Consider the following 23,395-nt stretch of genomic DNA (forward strand, 5'->3'; position numbering starts at 1 on the left):
TTATGAAATATTGTATTTGTACGAAAATTCTTGATTACTCATTGCTCAAGGGAGAATGAGTAATTATTCTTATTGCTGTCAGTAGAAATGTTTTTTATATACCAAATCCAATTATTCTTATTCCCGAATATTGAACAAAATTTCTGAAAACACTTTAAGAAAAGAGTCTTCCTTTTCAGATTAATACGTTAGTACGTTTTTTTGTAATGTTTGAAAGATGTTTATATTATAAGTAATTGTATTATAGAAAAGAGATTATACATTCGAAGCAAATGCGTAGTAATTTATGTGAGGTGGATTTGAAGCAATGAAGTCATAATCTATAATTATATTTATTTATTGGATATAATGTTTCCAATAAAATGTGATTCCTAATTATTTTTTTTTGTATTTCGTGCTTCTAAATAGTAAAATGTCGAGAAAAATATTTTCTTTGATGGGTAGATAAGAGAGGGAGCTAGGGTGGTTATTCATTCTTTGATAAGAAGTGACCTGATTCCGTGGTCACAGTCTACCAACTCCACGCACGAATCACTCCTTTTTAGTTAATTCCAAGGCCTGAATCTTCTTACTAATCTTACTTCTTACTTAATCTTAAAGCTGAAAACAAAAATAAAAATCGTATAAGAATAATTAGGAAACACATTAAACAACAATTAGTCCAACGTTAGATCTTAAAATAATTATTTTTACTTCATTACGGCAACATTGTTTCACATTATTGCCTTGGAACAAACTAATCGATAATGCATTTCAACAACAACTTTTCAACTCATTGTGACCAAAAAGAGGACAGAGGCTCCAAAATTTCTCAATAAAAGCTTTTGAGTGTCATTTTCTCAAATGCTATTCTATAAAATTGTATTCTCTATTTAAGCGAAGAATAGGAGCCTTCATTTTCAGCACTATACTCGTAAATTTATATCTGTACTGAATAGATAATAGCGTTCATTGGCTGTTTGTATTATAGTTCTTCCAATATTAATTGCAGATTGCCGTAGGTACCTCATTTTATATTTATATTTATTAATTCTTATTTTTATGAATACTTTTGTATATTTTTTGCGAGAAAGTATTCGTTAAAAAGCAATCGAATCATTATAAAATGGACGGCATTGTACACCGTTATTAGACAGATGTACTTAATTGTAGTCGTACTTGGAACTTATAAAAAATATTAAATTATAAGACGTGAATAGACGAGTAAAATATACCTGCTTATAAGGGAGTTTGGTTTAAACAGGGTACCAGACGTGAACTCAGCCCTTTTTATATCCTATTCGTCTATTAGAACTTCGGTAGTCTTTTATCTGACGCAAATAATTTTGTCGCCATCGAACTATCCTTAACGATTCGGTTATTGCCATCCGTTTATTCAGTTTTTTGTGTTTAAAACCACTGATAATACTTGACGCAAATTCTGGATAATCTGCTATCTTTTGCTTTTTTACTTCTAATGCCGCAACCCTCTTTTCCTTATATAAACTATAAATTGTCCTACGTATAAAATCTTGAGTAGTTTTGTTAACTGATTTCATCTTTTTTACATGTTTTTCGGTTCTGTGAATGATCCACAACAACCCCTTTCGTGACTACTCTATAAATGGAATATTTATTGACTCTAGTAAATTCAACAATTCTTATTATGATTGCATTATCAGATTGTTGAATATTTTCCTTTTTTACCCATTCGAATATATTTAAAATAATTTGCAGTGTTTTCATATCTAAATCTTTATTATTAAATTCATAAATCTTCATTTTCACTACACTGTGCAATTTCATTGTCTTCGCCAATTATTATCGTAGATTTTCTAGCAGGAATATTCCGAAGGAATTGTGTACAAACGGGTTCGGTAAATAGAAATGCATTTATTCTATTTATTCGATTCCATGTTTTTATTAGTAAACAGTGGAGATGATAAGTCCACGTTGACTGAAGGTTTGTTAGTTGCTTACCGAATTTTGTACGGGGAGTAAATATTGCTTTTCATTTCTTAATTTGGTTTGAGTGCTGTGCGTATTTATGAAATATTGATTGATCCTCGTATAACTGTCTTCTGCAAATGATATTGGAAGAACTATACATTTGATCTATTCCGCCGTCTCTATCCTTCCCTTGCAATTCCCATTCGAATACAAACATCAAGTTGACAATTATTTAGCCATGTGTTTACGCAACCACGTGTACACTACAAACAAATGTTTATAATGATTACAGACCTTATTAGTTGCAAACTGATGATTGACGGGAGAGTAAGTGATTAGGCAGAACAACTTTTCATTTATTTTTAACAGATTATGTTCTAGAATGGTACCTCGCTTCTACGGAAAACTTGCGACCTTATATTGTCATTATTCTGCCTACGTTTACCTTAATAATAAATATTTGACCTTTGGTTAACCTCTGATTTGTTTCCGACTTATATATTTTTATGTGTATAATTAACAATATTTTCAAATTATTCACGTCATCTGTGAGTCCATAAAAACTATTTAATATTAATTTTGTAAATTCCCCCAATTCAAATGATTTCGATAACTTTAGGCAGTTTACTCATATCTAATTTAATAGGTATAATTGCAATTATTACGGAATATCATCCAATAATAATAGGCAATAATTAACGAATGACTTCACTATTCGATAGCATTAGCGTACATACGAGGGTTGTATCAAATGTAAGTTTCCCAAATTTTCTACAAATAGAAATAATTGTTTGTTATAAATTTATACATCGTTGAAGAGCTTACACTGTTGTCTATTTTCCAATATAGTATCCATTTTCCAATCACTTTTAGAGACGGTACTCCAGCTTTTGTATTCCTATGTCGAAGAAATCTCCCGCCAATCCAATGAGGAAGTGTTTGCCACCTAAGTGCTTCCGTAGCTTGAGAAAGATGTGGTAATCGCTGAGCACTAGTCCGCGTATGAACATAACAGTTCATTCAAGTTTCTTTCTAACCTAACCTAACCTAACCTACAAACACTCACCAAAATCTTTCCTGCTGACTGCGTTTGTTTGAATTTTCTTTGGTTGCGGTCATCCAGAGTGATGCCACTGACGAGATTGTTGTTTTTTTTTTCAGGGGCGTAAAGAAATAGCCACATTTCATTTCCTGTGACGACAGAGTCCTTGTTGCATAAACCCTCACATTGATGAGCAACTTGCGAGAACAGCCAAGGTCCTTCTTATTGTAAAGTAAAACACACGTTGGGTTTCTAAACATCGTCTTTTATTGTCTTCATTGTAAATACATAAAGGCACAAAACAGCCCCTATCAAGAAGAAGCGAAATCAATGATTTAAAACAAACGGATATTAGTAAAACACCATAATAGTTTTTGAAACAATATACTATACATTTCCTAAATAGCTTCGGAATTATATAAATTCCTAGATTTCATACATTTCCGGTAACATATACATATTAAATTCAACACTTCTGTTCGTCAAGTAGCAATCGATCACTAAAAAAGGGACCCAGTTTTCTATAAATATAAAACAGATTTTTACTCTGTTCGCAGCTTAATTGGAGAATACTTCTTCAGTATGATAAGGTACTACTTTTATGACGTCACTTCTCGTCTCACATTATTTTATTTTCGCTTGGAGTGTGATGATAGCTTCAGTTATTGCAGCTGCGCAGGCTGTTAGAGCTGCTGTGGTATGAGATTTTGATTTTTTTGTTTGATTTGTTTGCTTTTTAGTTTTTCTTTTCTAAGATTCGAAAAGAGAAAGGAAAATAGGTTAATTTGAAAAAAAGTGAACGAATTAAAATTTTTTGTCACCAATTTGTGCCAAAGAACGCTAAATTTTTAGTAAAAAGAATAGAAATCTGGACATTGAAGAGAATCAAAACTTTGTTGGAAGGGCTCAAATATTATAAAAAAATCTTTTTAATCACTTTATTACATTTCTGAAAATCTGCTTACGTAATACTTAAATGGCCCCTTATGGATTGATTACGTTATTTATGGAATAAAAAATCGTATAGTACACTTATAATTGGTTAGTTTACTTGTTTTCAACATAACAAAACGTCATAAGTTCGAGGACGTCAAAATCATCATCAAACTTTCGATTTTCGTCAGGGCTATCGAGATGTTTGTTTGTCCTATGTCGAAATTGCCCGGCGTTTATGGAAAGAAACACAAAGAAATCGACTGTTTAACCAAGATGCTTTAGTTTACTAGCTCAGCGATGCGATTTAGCTGCTAAGAGTTAAAGTATCGATCAATTATTTGGAGAGGGAGGTATACCAGATTTCCCTTTATAGACGCATTTGGTCATTTTTATTTGCAATATGTGGATGTATCAAGGACATAAGTTATACTTCTTAACTTAGATAGACCTATATAGAGATATGAATCCTTTTCATTTTTGTGAGACACATAAAAATTTTGACCCCAAGCCACTTGCAGGTGGATCCACCGTAAATAGTAGTGAAGGGATATGAATTATAACGTGAAAAAATCAAAATGTGTTAAACCATATAAACCTAGCTGAACTGAATATCGTAAAGCGTAAACAGAAAGATAGTACTTTTACACACTTACATACTTAGATATCCAAGCATGGCAAACATCAATTTTGATTTGATTATTTCTTTATATTATTTGTATCTTTGTCTGGCAGGACCAGCCTCAAATAAAGCGCCAACAATGCTTCATCTGCTTATAAGAATGAATATAGAATCATTATTTTTGTTATCCTTACAACAATTTAAATTATATTTATGAACCAATCATAAATTAAATCATGTCATTGTCTCTATGTATGCGCTCATCGTTGTCTCTTCGCTATTACCTACCTCAAGATAAAAGTGCTCGAATGTCGTCATCTCTATAAAAAATTTGATGACCCCACAAATACGCTGAGTTACAGTTTAAACTAATAAAGTTGTAAGAAAAGGTTGCTGTAAAGGCTTGTTATCTAATAATATAAACATTGCTTATAGACACTGATATCATTTTATAAACAATTAATGTTATCATACAATTTTCAATTAAATTGGCCTTCTTATATATATGTATTATATTCTTTTTGAATAAGTTATTACATATATGTAAGCATCCCAACAAAATAGATTCCAAAATAATATCGATTCATGGACAGTTTTAACAATTATAGAATTAAGATGCTGTTAACATAGGACAAAAAATTCAGTATTTGGAAAATAGATTGAAGAATCATCAATACGGTAAAAAATTCAACAGCTTTAATAAACTAAAAAGTAGCAAAAAATACAAGAATTCTTGAAATATGATCAAAAACAAAATTTCTAAATCTATGAACCAATTCAACAAAACATCTGTGACTTTATTTTCATTGAATTCCGTATCTAATGAAGTATCTAAACATGGTCTAGAAGAGAATCTCGTTGATTTTAATTACAATTTTTGGGGAAATATGAAGTGCCATCCTTGGCTCGGCTGCAACAAGCATATCTGATTTATAAGGTTTCTAACAGAGACATCGGTCAATAAGGTATATATATACAGTGCTTTTCAGATAAAAGTATCCACCTTTAATAACTTTTGTAATACTGGTATTTAGAAAAAATCCAAAAACATGTCAATTTATGTTGGAAGGGGCAAGCATTATGGCTTATTTAAACTTACTGGAAAAGCCACCCCCTCACCCCTTGCAGCATCCCCTTTATTTTTTTAATTACTTTTCATATTTTTTATGTAAAATTTGGATACTCCTCTTTGAGCTGATTTCAAAAATGTATAATACTTGTAGGTTAAAGTGGTTAGTTTATGAGATAAAGAATTTTTCTTTTAAGAGCACAAATTTTATTTATTATTTACTTTCACCTTTTTTGCCTGTACTAAAATGGGTTGTACAACAGTTCAAACTCTTTAATCTTTTTAACTGGGCTATTTATTATGAAGTTACAATAAGTGTTCAAAATGAGTACCATTCACTTCCATACAATGGTATAATCTATTTTGAAATGCCTCTCTGACATTGCTTAATACGGCTGGATTTAATTGTCGACATTCATTTTCTATCCTCTCTCGTAAATCATCCAGAGATTCTGGTTGGGTAGCATAAACTTTTGTTTTTAAATACCCCCATAAAAAGAAGTCTAGGGGTGTTAAATCCGGTGATCTAGGTGGCCACTCCATCATCTGCCCCCTTCTACCTATCCAACGAGCGGGGAATGTTTCGTTTAAAAATTGTCGGACAGGCATAGCATAGTGTGGGGGAGCTCCGTCTTGTTGAAATACCAGTAAATATTCGGAAAGGTTATCATCATTTTCTATTATTGTTGTAATACGTGGGTCAACCCCTTCTCTGAGTAACTCAAGATATGATTCACCATTTAAATTTCCGTTGATGAAGAAAGGTCCGACAATGTGGTCACCTAGGATACCACACCAAACGTTTAACTTTTGGGGATGTTGTGTATGGAATTCACGAATAATATGTGGATCACTTTCAGCCCAATATCTACAATTATGCCTACTTACTAAGCCATTTAATGACCATGAGCATTCATCAGAAAAGCAAATATTGCTTAACAATTGTGGATTGTTATTGATAATTTGCGTCATTGATTCGCAAAACTCTAGACGACGATCAAAATCATCTTCATTCAACTCGTGCACCAACTTAACTTTGTATGGGTGGTATTTGAATTTATGTGGAACTCGGAAAACTGTAGAAGATGAAACACCGATCGCTCTACTTATTGTTGACAACGATTGGGGTTGTTGAGCCTCTAAGCTGACTTGCCCTAAAATTGCCACTTGGATTGCTTCGTTATTTACGAGTCCCTCTCGCTTATGCACAGTACAGGCAAATAAGGTGAAAGTAAATAATAAGTAAAATTTGTGATCTTAAAAGAAAAATTGTTTATCTCATAAACTAACCACTTTAACCTACAAGTATTAGATATTTTTGAAATCAGCTCAAAGAGGAGTATCCAAATTTTACATAAAAAATGTGAAAAGTAATTTAAAAAAATAAAGGGGATGCTGCTAGGGGTGAGGGGGTGGCTTTTCCAGTAAGTTTAAATAAGCCATAATGCTTGCCCCTTCCAACATAAATTGACATGTTTTTGGATTTTTTCTAAATACCAGTATTACAAAAGTTATTAAAGGTGGATACTTTTATCTGAAAATCACTGTATAACAAGAAAATATGTTGAAACTACTGATAATCTTGGAAACGAGGATTAAAGAGGCGACATTGATAAAATCTTCACTAACTGAGACGGCAACAAGACATGGTATATCAAAATTTATTCTGGGAGTAAATGGATGGTAGATTAACTAGAGAAATCCAAAAGATGGAACATAATCATTTTGCAAAATGAAATGTAACTGTTCAGAAATGGAAATGGTAAATGGTCAAACTGCAGTCTATAGAAAAGAGAAAAGGATCTACCGTATTTGTTGAAGATTAAGTGAGATTTCAATTCCCCTTCTCAAAGACATAACGGACTCATGCTCAATTTGTAGTTGGAATCGAAGAATCGCGCAGAGCCCTACCGGTGGATCACAATGTAATCGATCAATACGTCCCCGATTTGATTGATAGAGATTCACAGGAATATTTTTCTGTAGAATGATATCTTCCAAACAACATATGTCGAATTTTGAACTGATTCTCTCCGATAGTTTTCAGGATGAAATAGTAAGTTTTTTGTACAATGAAAAAAATATATAGTTGAAGCAGAGGCTTGGTTGCCAAAGTATTATATTGATTTTTCTCCATTATTGACTGATATTTAATGATAGGTCTTCTATCATTTATCCTATGATACTTCACAAAGTAAAGATGAGAATGCCTCTTTCAATGAATTTGAAAACGGTTTGATAACTAAAAAATTGTTTCTCCAATGAATTGAAGATTTAGAAAGGTTTATTCATTTGCTCCGTTTTAATATACGATGGCCATTCAATACACATAACACCTGAAATAGTTCACTTGGCATTAGATGAAGATGTGAGAATTCTGCATTATTAACAAATTGGCGCTGCAGAAATTACGTTAGTTTCGACGGAAAGTGTTTTTAATATTAATTCTTATTTGTATTCTGCTATCACAGTCAATAAATGAATCGTCATTTGTTTCCTTAGTCTTCGAGAAATAATTCCAAAATCCCTGTCACAAGGTAAAAAACTGTGTCCCCTCATCGGAAAATAATATTGAATTTTTTTAAATCTGTCAAAGTCTGTGAGGAAAAGCATATATCTCATAATAGCCTGATTTTTATTCTGAGCTGAGCAGTTATCAGAGAAGAGACGCACTTCAGTTATTTCCTCAGGGATCTGCTTTAAGTAGACATGCAAAAATAAGCATAATTCATCAGGCCCTTTCCTCCCTTCACCTTCGTGGTATACATACAGAAAATTGGTGTTAGCCTTAATATTAGAGAGACGTTTACAGTTAATTGGCGAAATCAAAAGCTAAAGATAAGACGTCATCTTCATTCTTACCATCATCCGACGCTTCATGTTTTAAGGCTGAATAAAATTTTTTATTTCTGCGCTTGTGAACTAGTAATTCAGCCACTGCAGTGCGTTTAGCAACTTCATTTAAATGGGGTGACTTTATTTTTAATTTGAGTTGTTCACATGTACAACATGTATCAACTTGGAGCCTATAATTAAAATTCTCTGCAAAAAAAGGTCGGTAAAAGGAATAGCTAACTTTCTTGTCATATTCTTGGCATATTTTTCAAGATACAGCTTATGCATTGTTTTTAAATCAGGGTCAGAGCTCAAATAAAAAATCTTTTGTCTAGAGTAGTGCGATTCTTTTAGTGGAAATGAGGCAATTTGTTCGCGGACCTTCAATTTAACATCAGTTGGAAGGCTGTAACTAACAAATCTACCTCTTTTTTCTTCTGGAATTTTCCCTTCTTGCTTTAGTTTCCTTATTCTTCTTACCCGCTTTGTATAATGTCCATAACAGACGTGATTGCTTTTAGGCATACTTCAATTCATTTACAGCCTTGCAGTAAGTGGTATTTAAAACTTGCAGTGTTTATTCTAAGATTCAAATATTCTTGCTTCTGGGACTGAAATTGAATTCTGTTTGAGTCAGGTAATCAGCAATTATGTCTTTGTATCCGGGCCGTATGAAGAACAATTTTTGAATTCATATTATCGAAAATTTGTTATATATATGTCCTTGATTCCGATGTGTTCTACTGCACTTACCAGGATGCTTCTTGAACACCCCAGAGTGGACCGCATTTGAAGATTAAGTGATGATTAGCTTTTGAGAATAAATGTGTGTGTATCTATAACTTTATCATATAATGTTTTTAACAGTTTTTCTTCATATTCTACAGGAAATAAAGTGTTGTTAGTGCATATAAAAAAAACAATTACTAAAAAATGAAGTCAATACCTTGAAAATATATCTCTAATATAAATTAACCGGAAATATTACGATACATTATCACCTAAATTTATTCGGTTGGAGTTTTACCAAGAAACGATATGCTCTATATAGTTGTAATACTATTTTTAGTAAACAAATTGAGATTGTAATAGAAAGATGGTTCCCTGAATTATGACTTAGTATACCATAAAATAACACATTTTTTGTTGCTCGCGATATTAGGTATAAAACAGTCAAACATTTTCTTTCTAAATCATTCAAAAGGGCAAATATTTAATCAGTTATGGACTCCAGATTTTATATATTGAGATTTCATAGCAGAGAATACTGTTTCTCAGGATGTGTCACAACACCAGTAGCCTATAAGACAGACAAACTAAATTTCTTAAAAATTATACAGAAACATTCTTAGTTAGCTGGTGATCTAGCGCTAGTCCTGATTGAGAAAGATGATCCATATTTTCTCATTTTCGTTGGCGAACGTTTCTTCGTTGCTTCATACGGTGGTAATAAAGACATTAACAAAAAATTCATTCAGTTTATGATCTCTTCCTCCAACACAGTCTCTGAGTGCTTCAGAGGTTCAGTCATGGCACGGACAACATCGCAATTCTGAAGATTGGGGCAAGAAAAAGTATAGAAAGATTTGGATGCCCATCCAAACATCGAAGCTTCCCACACCCTCATTTGATGAAAATAATTTTTTGCAGATGCAGAGAAAATTGTGGAAGGAAATGCAAATTAGATCCTGAGTTGAAGCTTGGAGAATTCAAGAAAAGTAGAAACGATTAACGCGCAAATAACTAAAAGGCGTTTGTGCCTCTTTTTCCAGGATGGCGACCGCAGGACAAGGGTTGTAACCGCACAATGGTTGTTAGAGGGTTTTATCATACGGCTATAACCCGATATTTCGGAATAATCTGGATCAGCACTAGAGTTTTCATTCTTTCAACATTTAAAAAAACACCTCAATAAAGGTTTGATAAGTTTAAGAATTATCTGAATTACTAAAGTGTTGTTGTCGGTAGATTTTTTCCCACAGGGGTCATTTAAACTTTTTTATTTGAATTTTTTATAAGTTAATTTTAAATTCTAGAGCATAGAAATGTTTGTTGCACTGATAAACCGCAGTAAAATTTTGAGATGATTTGATCAATGATATTATTAATGCCGAGTCTGCAACTTCATTGATTTTGTTAATAGTGTTAAATATCTCATTAAGAATGGAATTTGATAATTACATTAGTAAAATGTTACTCAAACGTGATAAAGATAAATAATGATTCGAAATTCTCTAAAACTGAACATATAGATAATAAATTCATAAATTATTAATGAATACTAACGGTAGTGAATATATTTGTCAAATTCACTAATTTATGAATTTTTTATAGTGTAATCGATATTTCAATATACTTATGTAGTTAATTAAGAGAAATATTAGATTACAAAGTTAAATAGTCACAAATATTTGAAAGCCTTCTCGAAGGTGACTAAGTCATCAATGATTTTGTTTGACGTTGTAAGTTCAATGGAATTGATAGATTTATTTTCCTAAAATAAAAGAAAAAATATGATTTGTAGTAATATTTTATAGAGGAAAACATTTTATTCTCGAATGAATTTACTTATATTATTTATTTAGGTTTGTATCCTCGATAATGAATTGCTACGTTTGGACCAAAAACTTATCTAAATCGAGTCGTTGGACATTGATAAAATCCCGTACGATAGAATAAACAGTAAATTTTACTGTTTTGGTACTATTCTCGGCAAAACTGATGGTTCCTGATGTAGCGAGAGGCGTTCACTGCTTGGTTCAGGCTAATGCTCTGCAGGACTTGAAGCTTTTTCAATGACTCTTGGCAGTTTATCCTCATACTGTAAAGTACAGCATGATGGTGACAGAAATGAACCGAAATCTGTTAATCTTTTTTTTTTACTGGTACTGCATCTTACTTACTACCCATCAATTTGGTCGTTTAAGTAACAAATGCACTAATAATGCTATATTCTCCCTCTTAAATAATGTCTACTCTAGTCTAAACAGCCATCACTCCATTGCAACAAGGCTTTCGATTGTGTTAATCATAATATTTTAATCAACAAATTACAGTACTACGGCTTCAGAGGAACACCTCTTGCATGATTAAAATCATACCTTACCAATATAAGTCAGCTTGTAAGGGTTGATACAACGATGTTTTCTTGCAAGCCATAGAATGTGGAGTGCCTCAAGGTTCAGTACTAGGCCCTATTTTGTTTTTTCTGTTTATAAACGACATCGCCTATTTATCAGTGGTAAAATGTGTTTATTTGCATTAGTTTCTCTTGGAGCAACCCTGATCTCACAGCACTTCATAGAACCATATCTAGTGATCTAATCACCCTTAAATCATGGTGCGATTATAATCTTCTCTGTCTCAACGTTTCTAAAACTAAAGTTTTATCATATAAAAATACATTGCAGCCTTTTTTTATTAAATAACATCACCATTGACGTCGTAGGATCCGTAAAATTCTTAGGGCTTGTTGTGGACAATTGCGCTGAGATCAGTTTCCAAAGAACTCAACTTATCCATCTCCTTAACTGTTTATTATGCCCTTATTGAGTCGTATCTCCGATATGTCTTTCCCTTCTGGAGTACATGTGATGCGATTCAGTTTGAGCGAAACTTAAACTACAAAAGAGAGCTGTTAAATATTTACTTGATCTAAACAGCAGGCCGCACTGCAGGGATTATAAATTCTGACTATTCCTTCCTTATTTATCTTAATCCGTTTGCCTAATTCGTTAGCACTTCTCCAATTTCAGAAAGGACGTTGCACGGCTGTCCACTTAGGAACGCGGGGTATGACTTTTACCTACCTACTCCAAGTTGAAAATTAGTTAAGGGCTCAATATTTTACCAAGCAAAAAAATGCACAATCACTCGCCAATTGAAATAAAATCGATATGATCTTTTCCCGCATTCCGCAATAATTTGAGTGCATATTTACTGGAAAATGCCTTCTACACTATAAACGACTTCTATTCTAATAATATTTAAATTCCTGGCATGCTGCATACTGGTTTCATTTTTACTTTACGCTTATATACTAATTATCACCCCTAAGTTTGTTACTGATTGTGGTTGTGTATTGAAATTTGCATATTCTAATCTAATTCTAAATCGTGAATGTTTAAATCGATGTAGTCATCAAGTGTGTTTTGTGCTTAATGGTACCAAAACTTTAGTACTAGGTCTCGTATAGTCCGTATATATTTTCAATAGTTTTTCATTATAAGTGATCTGTTAGATAACACAGTATTTCATAATCTGCATGTTTAAAAAACGTTTTCCTTGACATATTGGATATTTTTAGAATAGTCATAATTCTATCATTCGATATTCATAATAATTCATTAACAACCAGTGGTCAAAAATATGTTGTATAAATTCGGTCAGTTGAAAAAAATAAAACGAGTACATCATAGCCTGATAACTAAAATATAATAGAATGACGATGAATCTATTTCTGTCGGAGCACAAACAAAAATTCTTTGTGTTGTCGATTGCATTACAAACTAATAATTAAAATAAAAACAACGCCGATAATTTTCTATTTCTTCTACAACCTCAACAGTCAATACACGGACGAATCAAATCGACAATGACGTAACGTTCGACCAACTCGATTGTATGCCGGTGAACCGTTGACTGTCGTGGGGGAACTCGAAAACGAAAACACGGTGCTGTGTATCTGTTATTCTGTTGCAGTAGGCTTTGCAAGCTTAATTTCGTAGCACTCAAGTTTCTTTACATTGCTTAAGCTCGCTTCGTATGATCGCGAATTTTTACGCTATTATTAAAATCGCGTAAAAAATGGAAAAACAACGGTAACATATAAGGAAGTGGCGAGTGAAAGACAACGATGGACAATTATTATAAAAGGGACTTTCAGCGAGGTTAGGTCGCCTTCGCTAAAACAAAAGTGTAAATAATGAGATTTTTGAATGTGCTTTTTTAATAAATACAATATTAGGTAATTCAATTAATAAAAATGGAAGTAGTAACAAGTAGTAAGCTGTTGAAAAATAGGAAAATTCATTTTACCAGAAGCGCGAAAACGAAAAGTTTAAATAGAAACCATAACATTCAAAATAAAAATAACAAAATTTCGAGATCTAATTCTTTAAGAAGCTCCTTCAAACATAATAACAAAAATAATAATAAGAATATAAACGATATTAATAATTTTATCACCAATAACAAGAACCGTGGACAGCGCAAGGAAGATGTCTGTTTTGGCGAGTTTACCAGGTAAGTCAGATTATGTGAACACTGACATGTTGTGTATTTATACTCGTAACATTATAGCTACAGGTAAACAGTTGGTCTTAGATAAGATAACTAGAGCAAACGAAACACGTGCACTGCATGTACGGAAATAGGAAACGCATTAAATGCATTTATAATTCTTCACATTTTTCATGTTTTACTAATTTATAAACGGTGATGAAATCGGTGATTTAAATGTTTTGAACGTTATTATAATGAAATCAATTTGTCACTAATAATTAAAGGTAACTTCCGATAAGCCACGACGCAGTAAATTTAACACTACTAGTTAAATTTGTGAAAAGTAAAAAATTTGAAAATAAGAAAAGATTTAGTCAGATGCAGCGGCTTACTATTATTAGGGTTACTAACTGTATTAGCCCATCATATTCATTAGTTTGAGACTCGGTAAAACCATTATTTTGGACTTGGATGCGAAAAATTTTCGCATTGCATTTTCAACATTGGATTCAACCTTTTTCCCATGTAAGATTTCGGACATGGATTTGATTAAATAGTAATCCTGGATGTTGTAGGAGATCAAATCACTAAATTCTTCCATTTGATGATGTTTAATTGTTCCAGTATGTTGTTGTATATTGTTTTAAGAGAACCCGCTTTCAGTTTACTAAACCTGGTTATTTCTACGATAAAATCTCATAGATTCTCATGAGCTGTCCACTTTATACTTAGGCATTGCTAGCTCGATCATCTAGTTTGATTTGGAAGTACAGTAAACCTCCATAATTCCATCAGGTACACAAGATTTTCCTTTGTGTAATGATGGCAAGGTGAAGAGTTGTTTACATGACCTCTACCCGACGTTTTGCTTGAAACTCGGCTAATTCATGTGGCGCTTTCGATAACTTCTATATATCTTACCTAATGATTTTAAATGGTGATGTATGGTATGTTTAGAAGGACCAAGGCAGTCCGATAATTAGTGATTGCTGGTACTAGGTATACAGTAGAATTTTTATATCCTAATTGTATGTACTACTTTGTAGTTTTTTTCCTATAAATCTCTACAGTCATTAACAGTGACGTATTGTAAAATTTGACACCCCGAGCCGATACGGTTTGCCGCCCTATAAAAAGGAAAATCAAAAATCGTTTAATAATGAAATTCATTAAATATTTACATATTTTTGGGAAGCACGAATGTGTCTAGAACAATGCGTAATGCTATGTATATGGAAATATTTCCTTTCAATCATTTTCCTCAATAAATAGGTTAAGTTGCAACAATTTTTTTTCACACGTCCAGAATTATTTCATTTATCATCCGCAAGATGAAGTGCGTATAATTCTTGGAGTTTTGTGGCGTTATCTCTCACTTCCGGTTCAGAAATTGTATCCGATTTGCATACAAATGCAAAATTAATGGTCTCTTTAACTCGCTCAACAATTAGACGCATATAGGAAGACAGTATTAACCCTAAAATGGTCAAGACCTTGTAAAAACCCTTCCCCCTCGCGACTTTCATCGTCTAGTTTCGTTTTAAATATTCTCTTGTGAATGCTTCTGTATTCTTATGAACATTTTATTTCATCAGCTTCTTCAATACTGGAAACTACGTCTACTTCTTCGTCGACGCCTTGTAAAAGTTTAACGACTATATTAACTGGTTTTACCACAGATCCCCAAAGCTTTTTGTGGTAAAAACTCACTTTTTACACCTTTAAGGGCCGATTTTAACGAGTGCCAATCTAGCACAAGCACCATCCCGGGCTGACCATCGCATATGCCGTCAACACGATCGCTCGCAGACTCGTGTTCTGTGTAGGCTTTGTTACCGTCTCACTGCGACATGGAAGACAGTACTGGCTCGTCTCACTGCCGTCCTACTTAGCCTCCCGCCCTGATTCATGGTTCCCATGGTCCTATGGTAAATACGCCACTGGTCATTAAAATGAAATGGACAAAAAATGTTTCTCGCCATCAACAACCCCTTTTGAGGAAATATAGAATTCAAATGTTTTGCATTCATATTATTCCAATAAATAAAGCAACTGTAGATTATCAATTCATTGCTTTAAATCCACAACGCATTACTTATTATGCATTAGCTTTGTATGTATAATTTCTTTTCTACAATATAGACTCTTCGGAAATAAGTTGTTAAGATTAAATATTATTGGTATTTAGGGTAGTAAAATATTAAATTGCTTTCTTTACCAAGTATTCAACACTCTTGCGGTTATACATCAATATAATAATATATTACACCCATATGGAGAAAAGTTGGATACTCTTACTCATACTGAAGAATTGTCTTTATAATTTCTAAACAAACGGGGGTTAATGGGGCAGAACCTTCCATTAAATAAATCCTCGAATTGTAATGCGTTTGTTATAAATATATTTAAGTAAAATTTAAATAGCTTTTATTTATTTAGTTGCAGTAATTTAACGAACATTACACTTTGCAAATAAACATAACAATCTAAACATCATTAGTCTTTTTTATTTTATTTTATATTTATTTGTCACGATTTGAATTGATTTTATCTTTCCACTGAATAAAGTCCTTAGATGTTTTTTACATCACGCTTTAGTTTTAGTATAACACTGATTTTAGTTCGATCTTTTTATTCCAACTATCCTTGGTTTTACCTAAATGCATTTTTTAAATCGCAATTACCGAATAGTTGCACAATGCGCCCGATGCACTGAAAACCTGGAGTTAAGTCCAAATTTTCAAGTGTTTCGGGAATGCTGAAAAACTTGGTAATTATGCAAAAGGGATGTTGGGTCTGTAACTGGGTGGACTGAAATATACTTAAAACGTCTGCTTTTCTCATTTTTGGTCACTTGAATGTACGCAACCCATCAAACTTATGTTCGTGATGTGTCTAAGTGTAAAAATTTAAAAAAATCTGAACTATGTATTTTTGTTTTGAAAAATTCCAGTCAAAGAAAAAACAATAAAACGTAAACATTTTGTAGATTTGTAAATTAGTCAACATTAGTCACGTTTTAATTTTTTGTTTAAACATGAGGGCATAGTATATGGAATCTGCTTAACAAAAATTTTTTATGTAACTGATATTTATATGCGGTTATTCCATTTTACGGCTTTTCCTTTGAACAGTAAGAATCGGTTCACCATTTGGCAAGAATTGAAGACTAAAAATAATAAAAAACATGTCAACATGTTCAGAATATTATCCGCAATAATTTATTATTTGAATGGAATGGAGAAAAAGTTTAAAATCTGTGGAAGGTGTTTCACATTTTCGATAAAGTGGCAAATCGCTACTAGAATGGAAACAAGATTTCTGGAGCAAAATGCTGCTTGGCTTAACGAACTGTTTCCATCGCCTATTGCCTATTTGCCTGATGAGACACCATCAACTTATCCCATAACTCTGAATACAAAGAGCTAAAAGAAAAAAAGCCAAATCTGTTTGGGCAGATCAGTGCTGGCTTATGGAGCTCAAATGGGTTTAAGAACTGAAGGAAAAATGGATGCGTAGGAACTGATTACAGAAGTAATGAATACTACGCCCACCTGTACCTTCGGGATAAGAGAAACTCGAAAATCGTAACTAAAATGTTGAAATTTTTTATACGCCAAATGAAACATTGGCGCTTCTTGTTGATGCAATACTGACAAGAATAAGAATAGAGGCTAAGTTCAGAAACGCAAATATATATCCCATTTATAACAATATTTGTAGTATATGCCAGTTACAATGCACAAAATATTAATTCACGGATTGCGTGGGTTCGTGTAAGTATGAAACATTGGAAAGGTAGGCAGCAGGTATATATAGGTTTTTCCTAAAAAGTGTATGAGGTATAACGGGAAGGATTTTTTTTGCATGCTATTAGGACATTAAGCAGGTTACTTGGAATTTCCTGGGTCAGGTATCGGTCAGTCGGGGATGTAAGAATCATTGTTTTGTTGAGGAACTTGTTCGGAGAAATGTGTACCTGCACTAAGTTTTTTTAAATGCAAAGTCACATGGCGTGGTCGCTACAAAAATAATTTGCACATTATCGTTGGTAGAAGTCCTAGTTAGTGACATCGCTTCGGCAAACTAATATTCAGCCATTCATTGCTGTACCAAAGAAAAATCGTTGGACTGATTGTATCCCTCTCGAAGTCAACTATTTTATTTTTAGTAGATAAATTTTCAATTTCAATACAAAACATACCAAAACGTTTAATGGAAAATTTTCTCTTTATTGTGTGGAAGAGAACAAAATCACGTTGATATAATAAATTGAAAACGGTATTTTTGTTCTTCGCGCACTTGTTATTGTTAATTTAACTAGCCTTGTTAAATTTTTATAAACAGAACTGAACGTAAATGACGCGAAGCGAATGTGATTGAATAAGTAGGAAAATTTAAATTACTACCGCTTATATATAAGTTACCATGCCTAGAAGCTACATAAAAACCTGCAATATGTACCTGAGTCGTATCTGAACATAGGCAACGGAAATTTATTTCCTTTGTAATAGAAATCAAGAACAACAACGATATACAAGGGTTGTTTTAAAAGATTCCGACCTGAGAATGACAGTACTGACAACCGTGATATCATAGGTGCTGGGATTGTCTTTATCAATAATCTTCAAAAACAATAACAGAATTACTTTTTTATCTGGACTTTTCCTGATTCCTAAATAAAAGTTTCACTTATGGAGATTGAGGTGTGCGCCAACTCGTCATAAAATTTTTAACTTCTGATACAATGTGCTAACTCGTGATCGTGGTTGTCATGAAGATTAGACAAGTCGTATGGCACTTTGCTTTACATCCTTCTGCTGATAAGGACCAAAGGAGTTTGTCACTATTTTGTAATCTCTACTTTTCAAATTTAAAATCATTAATTACATTAATTACAAGCAATTTGTTTCCTACTTAACATGAAATCTACTACTTATCCCATTTTTAACTTGTCACAAACACCCACACCTCGTTATCTGTTTGAAGAATGAAGAACGGAGCACGTAGTGTATTATTTTAATTTGACATAGAGTGGTGGCAATCTTGGGGGTAGAATTTTAACCAATTGCATGTCTATTATTTAATATGGAATTTTAAAAGTTCATATCCCTATTGATTTTGAAAGATTTCGAAATTTTAGGATTTTCCAACTTTACAAAGTGGATTAGGTACTAAATTCCAGATGATACTCTTAATGAATCCGTCACAAGTCGTATTATGTACTCGGACTACTTTTTCGTTTACCTGAAATATCCTTGTCCCGAGTTGGCGCAACCTTTTCTCAACGGATTAAAAATCTTCACGAGTTTCAGGAGAAATATTCATCAGATGAGGACGTTATCACATACGTAAATGACTATTTTGAGGAGAAAGACGGCAACTATTATTTAGAAAGGTTAAAAAGATTAGAGCAATGCTGAAAAAAATATTTAGACTCAAAAAAGATTATATAAAAATGATTATAAGCAATAATCAAGTACCATCTGGAATCAGGAACATCGTATTTTGATAAAATATGGTCCGTATTTTTCAAGTCCGATTGAACTTTCGATGAGGTTAACTGTCATACTGATTTACATCCGGATAAATACATCGTTTGATGCAGTATATGCTGGTGGCATCATTGGACCTTATTTTTTTTTATAAATGAAGTCGGAGCTTGCATGGCTAGTTACCGTTCATTGATTAATTGTTTCACAAACGAATACCATCAATCCTAGCATGATGTGGTCAAAACAGCATGGCCATTGGACACCCTAACCATTCATCGATTCACTGAAATCAGAATATAAAAATCTTGACATCGGCCTCGGAGGTCGATTGATTTGATTCACTAGTGTATGCTGATAAATCAGTAACAGTTTATGATTGAGGCTGACTTTAAAATGTATCCTCAAAATCGTGGCTAAAAATTAGTTGTCCTTCGTCAAAATAGCAGCGGTTTCTTTATAATATTAAGTTAAATTGGACTTTAAAAACATTCATTTATATGTGCTTCTTCAATATTCGTCCCGGTATATTAGTTTTGCGGTCAGATACTTTTTAAAGTCCTTAAAGTAAGAATAATTACGTATCAGAAAAAAAGGAATAGTATCTTAGCCTTAAACGTGAATAAATGAATGTATGATAAAACAAAACCCAACGTAGAGGGTGTTAGTAATTAGAATTTGTTATTTTTTTTTTGTTTGCGTTTGTCCGCAAGCGGCATTCTAAACAACAAACGTTTGTCGGGTTTCATTACAAATTGCAGTCATCGTTATTACTATTATTGAGTTAACCCCGTGTTATGAGGTCAACCACAAATAAGCAAATCATCAGTTTCTCACGAATCTGATGTTCCAAAACAAAACAGTAAATTTCCTTCCACAGCTATTCTTAAGCATTATGAATCCACGGAAAAAAAATATCCCGAGATCGTAATTATCAGTTTCAAGAAATAAGATATCCAAGTTGCTTCAACAGACAGGATCATTTTTATTTAATATTCTTTTCCTTCTAACGTCGCGGTTAATTATGATGAACTCAATCCCCTGGATTGCCATTCTACATGCATAGTACTCTACTTATTAGAAACGAAATCGAACAGAAAGAAACAAGAGTAGTGAGTTGCATGACAAGTATTGTTGTGACTATTTTGTAACGAAATAATTACTATTGAAACCATACTATTGACAGATCAATCGACATTTTTTGGGCGGAAGTTTCAGACTACTTCTGGAAATGGAAATTTAAAAAAAACTTATAGAAAATAAAAATTTTCCATACAGTTCTGTTATGTTCTTCGGGAAAGTTTGGTTCCAGCTTGATGCGGTTTTTCACAATGAACGTGAAGTTTTACATTATCATAGTTTTTTCTTGGCGGGATGAAATCAAGTGACTCCCTCGATCAACACTCAAAACAAAATTTTTATCGACATGTCTTGTGATCAGCTTTGTGGTATTATTATACCTAAACAGCAGGCTTGGCGCTTTTCTCCGTATTTCTCTCTAGAGCTTTTTCTCGGTGTAGGTAAGACGAATTTACAAATATGGTCGACGCTTTAGAACCTTTACATTGTTAGTTTTTGGGTATTTGTGGTCAGATATTTATGGTATGGTTCTTTCAATTCTATTTTTAATTGGTTCATCTTTTTAGTTGTTTCTTGTTTGGTATGGTATGGCAATATTCATTAGATTTGTTTTTTGGTCCTTCCCATTGACAATCGTTGTTTCTGTGATTCTATCTCAATAAATTCCTCAGTAGTTCAGTCATTTGAGACATTTTAAACACCAATCTTCTGAAAAATTCCTGAATTTTTGTATAAATCTTTTTTAAGGTGTTGTAATGAAGATGTGAAAAATCAACATCGATATCAAATCAGATTTTCGCAAATATCTCGCGATATATTGCTCGGAGTCAATAGCGGTTATTATCGAAAGTGTTCCTAGTAAGATTATCTAAAAAAAATATCCCTTGCATTTTTTTGTAAAATTAACCGTTTTCGCAGTAAAGCGCTGAGAAAGCGACTAGATTTTATACCAAAGCATAAACTGTATTGGTTTTGTATATCCTCATTCTAATATACTTATCTTATAGAAGTTAACTAACTGATACCTACATGTTTTACATGTAATGAATAATTATCGGATGCTAATGTTGTAGAAGTTGGCATGGTCTACAAACATTACAAAATGCTAGTGTCGCCAGAGGTGATGGTAATTTTGAATTGCCAAATACTGTGAATTTCGTGAATTTGCATATTAATTGTTGTAAAAATTATACAAACAAATGGAGTATTGCGGCTATCAAAGCAGAACCGGGTCCTTCAATATCTCACCGAAAGAAAATAATCAGCGCTTTTGATTCCAAAAAATTATGTTTGTTTTGTAAAGAAGAAACGAGTGGAGTGATTGAGAGAAAAAGTATAAATATTCCTACAAGAAAAATATTTATCGAGTATTCTTCTGCTTCATCGTATGTTAGGACTTAGTGCTGTGTTTGCAACGATGGTTGCCTTGGATCATGAAGACCAGCTTTCATACCATCTTGAAAGTGGACGTCCTGGCGGTCGGGATGTATTCGGTTTTTCTTCCTTTGCAATCTTTGCCATTCTGTCCATGTGATCTCTCCATTCTCTTCGCCGATTTCTCGCCCATCTCACTACATTCTGCATGTCATTACTGGTCTTACACAGGTCTTGTATATTCTGACTTTGCTCCTGTTGATCATATATTTATTCCGCAAAATTACATCTCTTAGGTGCCCTGATATTAATGACGTCTTTGTTGTTTGAGCTTTCACTTCATTCTTTAGATTTCTATTACTTGTTATGTTCGCTCTTAGATATTTGAATGACATCAGTATCGAGTATATTATCAAATGAAAACCTAAATAAGAAGAGAAATTGATCCTGAACAGTGGGAGTTGAAATATAAAACAATAGAGCCTATATTACCACCAGCACCCGATGATCTACTTAACACCATCTTTTGTAATAGTACGAAAGGTTGTGGCGGCAAATGTGGATGTCAAAAAATTGGATTGAGGTGTTCAAAAGTTTGTGGACGTTGCCGTGGCCAGTTATGCCTAAACGCAGGGTCAACAAATGATGGAAATAATGAAGATGTTGATGTAGAAATTAGTCCACTAGTCAGCAACTATTAATGATAGAGGAACTGAAGATGTTGAAGATGAATAAAAAAAATAATATAAAGCGCCTTGCGTTCTAATTCGAAGGTGGCGAGGAAACGAGTGCATCGTCACAATATAATCATTTCTCAGCGCCCTACTTAAAAGACAGTTGATTTTACAGACTTTCGACCTTTATAACTTTTTTAGCCGGCACGATATTTATGTCGATTTTTCAAATCTTCATAAAAACATGGTAATAAAGGTGTAAAGTGCCAGTGCGAAACTCAGTGTGAACTCAAAAATAAAAACAAATATTGAAATTGGCTTCGGTATTCGCCCTTTCGCTAAGTATAGGACAGCAGATAAACGCTTAGCCTTTTTCAATAGATATTCTATTATTCGAATTTTAGCTAAAGTCCCAGGAGAATAGACAAACGCTTGGTCATTTTTCGACGAATAATCTATTGTCCGGAATTTAGCTAATCCTTCGGGAGAATAGGCATGCGATGCGCGCCGTCAACCAACTGCCTATTATCCTGGGATATTAGTTAAAATCCAAACTTGTCTATTGACCTACGATATATACAAAATTCAGCTCACTAGGAATTTTTCCACAATTGGCGTCCATGGATTGAAAGTAGATTGACTTAAAGTCAAATGTAAAAATGTTTTCATTCATTTTTGACCTTTCTCCTTCACCCTTTTTATATGTTGCTTCTACTGAATATTTTTCTTAGAATTTTCCATTTTAACAACAAACTTGACTATTTGATCATTTCGATATTGACTTAACATACTCGTAATAACAAAAAAAAAATTATGGTGAGTAATTACATTTCTTCAAATAGTTATTTCAATTATACACGTCTTGTTTTTTTTAAAACAATATTTCTGATAATAATTTATGTGTTTAACATAATTACATAATACATAGTTGTCACCTATAATTTTTCTAATATTACTCCTTAGAAATAGAATAGTTATATGCGCATTTTGTGTTTATTAGGATATGATCTCATGGCGGAAAAATTACCATTGCTATTAGTGAATAGCTAATCGTACGCATAATTATTATTAAGCGCTTTACTAAATGTCAACAACTAACAATACATGTTTGTTCAATTCCGA

The 23,395-nt window shown here is 33.0% G+C and overlaps 1 protein-coding gene across 5 annotated transcripts in view; it reads left to right on the forward strand.

Annotated features, from left to right (window-relative positions):
• Nucleotides 1-23,395, forward strand: part of LOC130442363 (uncharacterized) — a 171,762-nt gene that overhangs the window by 34,569 nt on the left and 113,798 nt on the right. Inside the window, exon 1 of one of the 5 annotated variants that reach the window (XM_056776406.1) lies at nucleotides 13,104-13,674. The exons of 3 other annotated variants lie outside the window; for them this stretch is intronic. In XM_056776406.1, coding sequence (XP_056632384.1) covers nucleotides 13,415-13,674 — 260 coding nt within the window. In that variant the 5' untranslated portion in view covers nucleotides 13,104-13,414. Of the gene's footprint in view, nucleotides 1-13,103; nucleotides 13,675-23,395 lie in introns of those variants that run through there. One more of the 5 variants, XM_056776407.1, reaches the window with a different exon arrangement.

Source organism: Diorhabda sublineata, chromosome 4 (genome assembly GCF_026230105.1).
Source record: "Diorhabda sublineata isolate icDioSubl1.1 chromosome 4, icDioSubl1.1, whole genome shotgun sequence".
Taxonomy (NCBI): domain Eukaryota; kingdom Metazoa; phylum Arthropoda; class Insecta; order Coleoptera; family Chrysomelidae; genus Diorhabda; species Diorhabda sublineata.